This window comes from Neomonachus schauinslandi, chromosome 9 (genome assembly GCF_002201575.2).
Source record: "Neomonachus schauinslandi chromosome 9, ASM220157v2, whole genome shotgun sequence".
NCBI classification, from domain to species: domain Eukaryota; kingdom Metazoa; phylum Chordata; class Mammalia; order Carnivora; family Phocidae; genus Neomonachus; species Neomonachus schauinslandi.
In genome coordinates this window covers 651,835-661,290 of record NC_058411.1, presented here as the reverse complement: position 1 = coordinate 661,290, position 9,456 = coordinate 651,835, and the positions used below count along the sequence as shown (strand labels likewise).

The following is a 9,456-nucleotide window of genomic DNA, read 5'->3' as shown; positions in this document are numbered from 1 at the left end:
GCCCGCGAAGATGGCCGCGGAGCTGTACCCGGCCGCCGGCGCCGCGGCCGCCACCGCCACGGACATCGCCAACAGCAACGCCGCCGCCGCCGCCGGCAGGAAGGGCCCACCCAGCGCGCCGCCTCCCGCCCCGCCGCCGCCCGCGCCCGCGCCGCCCGCGCCCGACAACAACAACTTGGAGAGCCCCAACTGGCAGTCCTTCCACCCGACCCTGCGCGAGAGGTGAGCCCGGGCCGGGCCCGCGCCCCGCGCCGCGCGCCCCCACCCCGGCCCGAGCCCCGAGCCCCGAGCCCCGAGCCCCGAGCCGTATGCCTCTGCCCTCTGCAGGAACGCGCTGATGTTCAACAACGAGCTCATGGCCGACGTGCACTTCATCGTGGGGCCCCCGGGGGCAGCCCGCAGGGTGCCTGCCCACAAGGTGAGCGGACGCGCGGCCCAGCTCGCGAGCAGCGACTGTGCTCTCCCCCCGGGTGTGGCGTGCTGGCATCCCATCCTGGCATCCGCTGGGGGCAGGGAGGGCTCAGGGCAGCTTGTCTCTCCGCAGTATGTCTTGGCGGTCGGGAGCTCCGTCTTCTATGCCATGTTCTACGGCGACCTGGCAGAAGTCGAGGCAGAAATCCACATCCCCGACGTGGAGCCTGCAGCTTTTCTGATCTTGTTAAAGTACGTGCGTTGCGTGAGGGCGCAGGGAGGGGGTGGGTGCCGCGGCCTGGCGCGCGCCGTGCAGCCCGTGACGCAGCCCCCACCCTGCCCAGGTACATGTACAGTGACGAGATCGACCTGGAAGCCGACACGGTGCTGGCCACCCTCTACGCTGCCAAGAAGTACATCGTCCCCGCTCTAGCAAAAGCCTGTGTCAATTTCCTGGAGACGAGTCTGGAAGCCAAGAACGCCTGCGTCCTGCTGTCCCAGAGCCGGCTGTTTGAGGAGCCGGAGCTGACCCAGCGCTGCTGGGAGGTCATCGATGCACAAGCCGAGATGGCCCTGAGGTCTGAAGGCTTCTGCGAAATCGACTGGCAGACGCTGGAAATCATCGTGACACGGGAGGCGCTCAACGCCAAGGAGGCGGTGGTCTTCGAGGCCGTCCTGCACTGGGCCGAGGCAGAGTGCAAGAGACAGGGCTTGCCGGTCACCCCGCGCAACAAGAGGCACGTCTTGGGGCCTGCCCTCTACCTGGTCCGAATTCCCACCATGACCCTGGAGGAGTTTGCCAACGGCGCCGCCCAGTCGGACATCCTGACCCTGGAGGAGACCCACGACATCTTCCTGTGGTACACGGCGGCCAACAAGCCGCTCCTCAGCTTCCCGCTGACCAAGAGGCAGGGCCTGGCCCCGCAGCGGTGCCACCGCTTCCAGTCTTCCGCCTACCGCAGCAACCAGTGGCGCTACCGCGGGCGCTGTGACAGCATCCAGTTTGCCGTGGACAGGAGGGTGTTCATCGCGGGGCTGGGCCTATACGGGTCCAGCTCCGGGAAAGCCGAATACAGCGTCAAGATCGAACTGAAGCGGCTGGGGGTGCTCCTGGCTCAGAACCTGACCAAGTTTGTGTCGGACGGCTCCAGCAACACCTTCTCGGTGTGGTTTGAACACCCCGTGCAGGTGGAACAGGACAGCTTCTACACGGCCAGTGCCGTACTGGATGGCAGCGAGCTCAGCTACTTTGGGCAGGAGGGCATGACCGAAGTACAGTGCGGGAAGGTGACCTTCCAGTTCCAGTGCTCCTCGGACAGCACCAACGGGACCGGGGTCCAGGGTGGGCAGATCCCCGAGCTCATCTTCTATGCCTGAACTGCCGAGGGGTAGCCCAGACGCGCTAGGACGCGCACCAGCAGGAGGCCTTTCTCTGCAGCCGGCCCCGCCGGGGAGGGACGTGCAGCAGACTGTGCGACCCCTTCTCCCCCTTGCCAGCTGCCTTACCAACAGCATTAAAGGCTTCGCTTCCTTTCTCTCTCTCTCTCATTCATAGTCAGCGGCAGCCCAGGGCTGGGAACTCGACGCTCTTCCTACACAGCGAGGGCCAGGGCTTCTGCGTCCCGGCGGCTGGGCAGATCTGGGGGCACAAGGCGGGCTTCCTGCAGGCCCCCACCCTGCGGTGCCCACACCTCCTGCTCTGTGGGCCTTGCTGCCCCTCCCACCCCCATGAATTCTCAGCACTACTACGCTTAACCTAAAACCTTCCTTTCAAATCCAAAATTGGGAAAAGGCACCTAAAACAGTCCACGTCTAGCTGCATTTTCATAACAAGGTTTCAATGAAACGAGCTACCGAGAGAGAAACGAGTGAAGGAGCATGAGGCCGGGGCACGCGCTTTCCCACGTGTCTGTGAACGGCATGTCCCTTCCAGCACACGAAAAAGCCTCCAGTGCTAAGCCATGCTTCCTGGCTAGAAACAAACTGCCTCCTAGGGAGGCCCGTCTGTCCCCGTCTGTCGGCTTCCACCGTGGGTCTGTGGCCAGAACACTCTGGAAAAGGCCAGGTGTCTGCTTGCGTCGTGCTTCCTGAGGCATTCCAGCCTCTCGGACGAAGCCCTACTGGAGGACTCCGATTTGAGGGTGGCGGGGTGAGGTGGGGCTCTCTGCAGGCCCCAGATGGCCCCTGTGCAGGCATGCTTCGGGGTAAAGCAGGCTCTCTGAGCCCCTTACCTCTGTTCTCCCAGGCTGCACACTTTGTGGCTGGTTGCTTTGTTTCTGAAAAACCTCAGCTTGACCCCGGAGGGAGGGACCATGTCCCTCGGCACGGGGACGTGGCCTCTTGGGGGAGGGTCTTAGCTGGGAGTGGAACCCCCAAGCCTAGCGTAGCCCTGCAGCTGTGCCCCTCTCCTGACCCACCCTGCCAGACCCTGCCTTCCCAGCCCCAGGGTACCATCCTGTGGGTCATCCGGGACTGCACCCCTAGCCCACCCTCCCTGGCCCTGCACCCTGCCTCCTTGAAACAAAATACACTTGTAGAGAATGATGGGCAAAACGGGGAGCAGCCCCAGCAAGCAGACTGTGAGAACAATCCTCTTGGTGAAGCTCCAGGGAAGGCAGAATGGGCTAGGAAAGCACCTCTCCGTCTGCAGAGGTCCTGCCTTCCCCGGGGCACCGGCCACCAGGTGTATTCCTCAAGAGGTGGACAGATGGGTCCCGTTTCCCTCTGTACCCTCCTCCACACCTGCCGGGGACTGACCATGGGCGCTCTGGTTCTAAACCAGAAGTAATCCCCAAACTGTCGGGCTCCCAGCTGCTTCTCGGACGTTTCTCATGACCCGGTGGAGCCCCTGTCCCTGCACAGGACCCCCTCCCACCCGACGTACCAATCGCCGGCGCGTTGATGCACAGTTCTCTTGCCAGAAGAAGGAACGTCTTCCCCAGCACGTACACGTTCACCTGTGAGGAAGAAGCCACAGCTGAGGACAGCACTGGGATTTGGGAAACGTTTGCTTTTGTTCCTTACGACATGCATTTCACCGTTCAGTCTCTGACAGCCCCCCGCCACCCCGGGCCCACCCTGCTTCCCAATCCCAGGCAGCTTTTTCAGACCCTGCACTGTCTCAGCAACGACTGGATCTGCTACGAGAGAGAATGCTGACGTAGAGCCCAGAGCTCACTGTGTGTCGTTCAGAGTGCTCTGCACCCCTGCATGCTCCCTTGCTGGGATCCTTGTCTGTGTCCCTGTGGACCAGCTCCGTCATGGCCGTGGGTCTCTGCAGGCCTCAGTGACCCCTCCCCCCACCCCCATCAAGTCCAAATCGGCTGTGGAGTCCACCGCCTAACCAGGCTGCTTGCAACTGCACACAGGGTTGCGGCTGAGCCTGGGGTTGTCCTAAGAGCCGGTCCTGTGCTGACCAAGGCCTGGGGGGGTAGGAGGGCTGTGGGGAGGGGATTCTGAGCTGTGTTTGATGACAGGCGTGGCAGAAGCTGTTCTGCTTGGATAAGGTGCAGATTTGGGAGAAGCCCAGGCTTAGCCCCTTCCGCCTGAGCTGGAGAGGCCTGCCCTGCCCCTGGGACTCGCAGGCCTCAGTGTCCTGGCCCTGGCCCCCTGCCTCTGGTCTCCCTGTAGAGTCCCTTTGCCTTATCAGCCTGGCCTGAGGTCCTGGATGAGGGCCCCTTAGCCTCACGCCCAAAGAAGCCACCAGAAAAGACTGCGAAGAAGCGTCAAGAGCGGCCATCGGGGGCTCTCAGGCAGCACAAGTGGGCGTCTGCGGCCCTCAGGGCTAAAGAATGGTACAAAGTCCGCTTGGAGGAGATGGAGGGTGTGGTGCGGGGGGCCTGCACTCCACACCCAGGCCTCCTCCTCCAGGAAGCCCCCCTCATAGGGCCGGTGGCTCACAGAGCTTGCCTTCTAAAGGGATTCTGCCCCTGGCCTGCCCACCAGAGTGCACTCACAGTGTGTGAGCGTGTTACTGTGTGTGCGTGTGGAAGCGTGCATCTTCTAGGAACACCCCACGCTCCTGCGTCTTCACCCTCCCGACTTCATGCCCGTTCGGACCAGAGTGGAACTCACCTGCCCCGTAGTGTGCTGCCCCCTCCCCCGCACTGCAGCACGTCCCTGACCCACCCGCCCCCTCCCCACCTCCCACCTCCCTGACCCTGTCCCAGGCACGTGGAGACCTGGATGCTGCAGAGAAGGGCTCTCTGGAAAGGTCGAATGTTTAAGGGCCATGCTTGTACAATGCGTGTGGTTACTGCCGGAGACGCTGACGTTCATCGGCAGGCATGAGAAACAGTGACGTGGGCTCTGCGGACCCCTCCCTGCGTTTGTGGCTCGTCTCCGTGGAGGTGGCCGGCCAGCCTTCCCGCTCCTGTCCAATGGGCAGACGGGCTCTGCACGAAGACGGCCCTGAGTGGCCCTGTGCCAGCCACGGCTTCGTGGGGTGCCAGGACCCCCCACCCGGTTCCTGCCAGGGGTGCTCAGCAGGAGCTGAGCCCTGAGCCTGTGTCAGCCCTTGGCGGCCCTGCACTAGCTCCCTGTGTCCTTGCTGGGAAGGCCCAGGAGGGGACAGGCCGTGAGGCCACGCCCTGACCACACACCGCACGTGGAGCACTGGGCTTCCATGATTCCAGCAGGTTATTATTAGCGTGGCCACAGACTGTTTCAGCAGAGCTCCTGAAAGATGCCATTTATAAAGACAGCTGGGAGGGCAGACACACAGGCAGCATGTGGCTTACGCGGAAGTCGAGCTGTGTCAGCGCGGGGGGCCCTGTGCAAGCTTTCCTCAAAGGCGTGGGATCTTTGTGAGTCCCGCACGCACCCTTCATACTGTGGTCACTTCTGTTCTCCGTGACCCCCTGCTCTTTCCGAGTCCCCCGTGGAGCGATCCCTCCGCCTGCCCCGGTCCCGTCCCCAGGGACGGGACACATGCAGAACCTCGACGGCCCCACCCTGTAAGTGTCCCGTCCACACAGGTGTCCTTCCTGCTGGGTCTTTTTCCATCACCTTCAGTAGTTTGCAAACGAGATGCAACAGAAAATGCTTTCCTGGTACCCAGACCTTTTCCTGGTCCCCAAATAGACTATAATGTGGCTTTTTATACTGTTGAAGATCCATGCATGTGAGTCCCTTTGTTTTTCCCTCAAAGCATCTCCCCTCAGACCAATTTCACCTGGGTCTTTCCACTGGCTCTGAGGCCGGGGCCACCCAGCCCCCAGGGCAGCACTGTGACCCTGTGTTTACGGCCCACCCCACCGGTTTTGAAACAGACCACACCCCGGTGTGTCCTCTGTTCTGTGGACCAGCCTCCAGCCTGGGTAGCACAAGCCCCAGTCCCAGCCTCCCTTGGGAACGGGGCTCAGGAAGGAAACCAGTCTACCTGGAGCAGGTCACTGAGGTCGAGGAGCATGTCTGTGGCAGGAGTCAAGGAATGTCTGCACCCAAGCCCACGGGCTCCGGCTGCCCAACCCCTTCCCTGAGGCGCAGACGGAATACGTGGCACAGGACCCTGGTGTGAATCCGAGCTCGGCACGGACCCCCCAGGAGGAGTGAGGCATCAGGCTGACTGGAACCTGTGGACCACTCCCGGGGCCAGTGGCGTAGCCCTCAGAGTACGCGTGGCCTTCACAGAGCAGCCCCCCGCCCGTGGGGCATGCCCAGAAGCATGGGACGCTCACGCCATCCCTCGAGCAGCCACTGAGAGCCTGCCAGGCACGGCGTGTGGCGTCTGCCCCGTGGCGCGTGGCTCCTGGGGGACAGACACGCACAGTGGGCCACCTTTGGTGGCCGGTGGGCACCTCCACGGTGCCGGTGCTGGAGGGGACAGCCACGGGGACCCGTCCTCACCCTTCGGCAGGTGATTAAGGAGTAACCAGATTAAGTCCTCCGTGATCTGGCACCCAGAGGGACACGCACACTCACACGCCGAGTGAGGCACCTGGTCGGGCGCAGCGAGACGTCACGTCGCTCACGGGTCTGCCGTGGCTTTGAGACGGTAACGGAGTCAGACCAGACCCGGTGTCGGGGGCGAGACCCTGGCCCAAACACAGAAGAAGAAAGAAATCCCCGATGCCACAGGTCTGCGAGGTCCCAGACACCCCACCACGACCTCTAAGGTCCTGAATAAAAGGCTCCCTGTTTCTCGGTCCCTGAAGGCACGCGCTCGGGCGGGAGGGTCGCCACAAGACGACAGAAGGTGCAGGTGCAGACTGACCCGCTGGCGGGACCAGGTGCGGAAAGAAGAGCAGGGAGCAGAAGGAGCCGTCCTACGGGAGCGAGCCGAGACCCGTGGTGTCGAGACAGACGCACGAGCCCAGGCCCGGAGGCAAAGCTCCAGAGACGTAAACGGGTCAGTGGCTGCGAGGGTGGGGGCGGGGCCCAGGGACGAACAGGGGAGCACAGGGGACTTTCAGGGCAGTTAGCCTCCATAGGATGTCACAGCCACAGGCACCGAGGGCACAGGACGGGCAGGTGCCCGGTGAGCCGCCATCGTGGCAACACGGGGCCCCCACCGACGGGGACACCCAGCACAGCTGTGCAGGCGTGGACCGGGAAACCCTGTGTGCGCGCTGGGGGCGATGGGGAAGTCCGCACCGTTCTGCCTTTAACCTACAACTGCTCTGAGAGATGAAGTCTGTTCAAAAGATAAAATAAAAGCCAAGTAACAGGTAGAAGTTTTGAACAGACACTTGAAGAGGAGAAGCATGGCGTTCATGAGCACATGACAAGAACCCGCCCTCGTTAGTTATCCGAGAAATGCTGACAAAGTGCCCCCCAACGGCACCAAATGCTGGCGAGGATGGGGGCCACCCCAACCCACGCACCTGCCAGCGGGGTACCACGGAACAACCGCTTTGGAGAAAGGCCACAGCTTCCTGTAACCCTGACCACACACTTGCCTGTGACCAGCTACTCCGCACCAAGGTATTTACCCACGGACACGAAAGCCCGCATCCACGCACGAGCCTCACACCAACAGCCAAAGGCACGAAGAGCCCAGATGTCCACCGACGGCAGAACCCGTGGCTGGTCACACGTTCCTACAATGGAGCGACCATTTCGTGGCACACACCACATGGATGGGTCCAAAAGCTTGCCTAGTGACACAAATCTTACAGACCAGGGCTTCCCTTTACCGGACGCTCAGAACAAGCCAGACTAACCGATGGGAATCCTCGGACAGTGGGTGCCTCGGGGGCAGGGGGCGGCCTGACCAGAAGGGCCGCAGGCTGGTGTCGCCCAGATCCTGCTGGGAGGTCTGGTTGCAGAGATGCACACATATGGCAAAACTCCCCAAATGGTATCATTGATACTTGTTTATTTTGTTTTATGCCAATTTTCCCACAAAAGGGAAACAAGCAATGTAGCAAATACCGGAATCTAGTCCGTTAATGACCTGCCAGCTGAAGGGCCTATGGGGAACAGCAGAGGGCTGAGCCGGAAAGTGCGAGGCTGGGGTGTCCACTGTGTGGTCCTTCGACCCTGCCGGGGGTCTGAGAGTCCCCATGGTAAAATGATGGGGAAAGTGCACGTATCTTACCGAGGAGACTGGACTTCACGTCGTACCCGCGTGGACAGGCCTGGCGTTCTTGAGACACTAGAGGTGGTGGGGCACGTGGCCGGTGTGCACTGGCCGCCTGGACGCAGTGGCAGGCTCAACCGCGTGCGTCCCTGCGTGGGCGTCCACATTCCCCTCGTGACCCGCCTGGGGCCCAAGCCTGCTCATGCCCTCAGGGCCCAGCCCACGGCAGCTCCCCCGACTCATGGGCCTTTAGGGGTGTTCTGGTGGCTTTGGAAAGTCTTCTGTCTGGCCTGGCCAGTGGGCCTGTGTCTCTACCTTTTTGCTAAGCAGCTGCTTCTAACCTTCCTGGCATAGGGACACCAACCAGACCTCCAAATTTGCTGGAATCCTAAAAAAGTCAGCACGGATGAGGCCTGTCTGCTGGTGCTGAGCACAGCGCCAGGCGCGAGCACTTCTGCTCTGACGGCCTCCCTCCTGGTCCCTGACGTGCCCTGCCCGGTGGGACTTCTGCTCAGCGAGCACCAACTCAGAGTGCCGGCCCTCGAAGAGACGCATAAACGCAGAGAACGGTGGCAGACAAAACACCGTCAGAAGATTCTAGACACTCCTGAGAGTCCAAACAGACCACAACGCATGGGGCTCCTGCAGACCACCAGCGGGCTTTGAGCAAGTGTGCCCGGGGCCAGCGCTCCCAGCCGCCACGCCAGGGCCCTCAGGACACCATCTGGCTGGTCTGCGTGCTGCTTCCGAAGAACCATCAGACTTGACTTAAATTCAGGCCCGTTTTCAGTAAGTAGAAAGGTAGACGGATTTAAAGGCAAAAGCACATGAGATTTCTGGACAGCCTCGCGCCGTGTCCTGCGTCAGGGTGCCCGAAGGGAAAACCAGACAAACAGCTCTGACGTCCAGTCCAACAGAAGGTCTGGCAAGTGGTGCGTGTGCTTCCAGCAGACGAGGGTGGGGACGGCGGGATGGCCACGCTACGAGCCGGCACCGCCACTCCCAGGCCCCGACGGAGAGACAGGGAGGCCAGGAACGGCGGCACGGTCAGCACCAAGAGTGGACCCCTGCGCCTCACGCAAGAGGATGACCTGCCCAGCAGCGTCCACTGTGCACCGTCCAGCCCACACCCCCTTCCGCAGGCAGCTCCCGCCGGGACTCATCTTTGCCCAGGCAGCCCCACCACGTGACACTTATTTACAGACCTAGCAGGTCTCTGTTTAGAGAGGCGCTCACAGCCAAGCCCCCACGAGGACAGAGCCCACCAGGAACCCTCAACGGCTGCCCACTGCGCGAGCTGCGCCTGGCAGAAGAGCGAGTACCCTGCAGGGCGCCGGCGCCGGCGCCCGCTCCCCGCGCACGCTCAGCGCGCACACGCACACACCGGCTCACGCTCCCTGTGCACACTCAGCACACACACACACAAACACACACACCGGCTCACGTTCCCCGCGCACACACTCAGCACACGCACATGCACACACACCGGCTCACGCTCCCCGCGCACACTCAGCACACACGCA

General features: G+C 62.3%; 2 protein-coding genes across 4 annotated transcripts in view; one reads left to right on the top strand and one right to left on the bottom strand.

The window, feature by feature from the left end:
* The window catches only part of BRF1 (BRF1 RNA polymerase III transcription initiation factor subunit), a 36,009-nt gene that overhangs the window by 17,591 nt on the left and 8,962 nt on the right, over nt 1-9,456 (bottom strand). For all 3 annotated transcript variants that reach the window (XM_044917838.1, XM_044917837.1, XM_021679888.2), the window contains exons 2-3: nt 5,792-5,823; nt 3,296-3,368 (exon numbers count right to left, since the gene is read on the bottom strand). In XM_044917838.1, coding sequence (XP_044773773.1) covers nt 3,296-3,368; nt 5,792-5,823 — 105 coding nt within the window. The remainder of the gene's footprint in view (nt 1-3,295; nt 3,369-5,791; nt 5,824-9,456) is intronic.
* BTBD6 (BTB domain containing 6) lies at nt 8-1,940 on the top strand. The gene is made up of 4 exons (XM_021679895.2): nt 8-222; nt 328-418; nt 545-663; nt 756-1,940. The coding sequence occupies exons 1-4, from the start codon at nt 11-13 to the stop codon at nt 1,786-1,788; spliced, it is 1,455 nt and encodes a 484-aa protein (XP_021535570.2). The 5' UTR covers nt 8-10; the 3' UTR covers nt 1,789-1,940.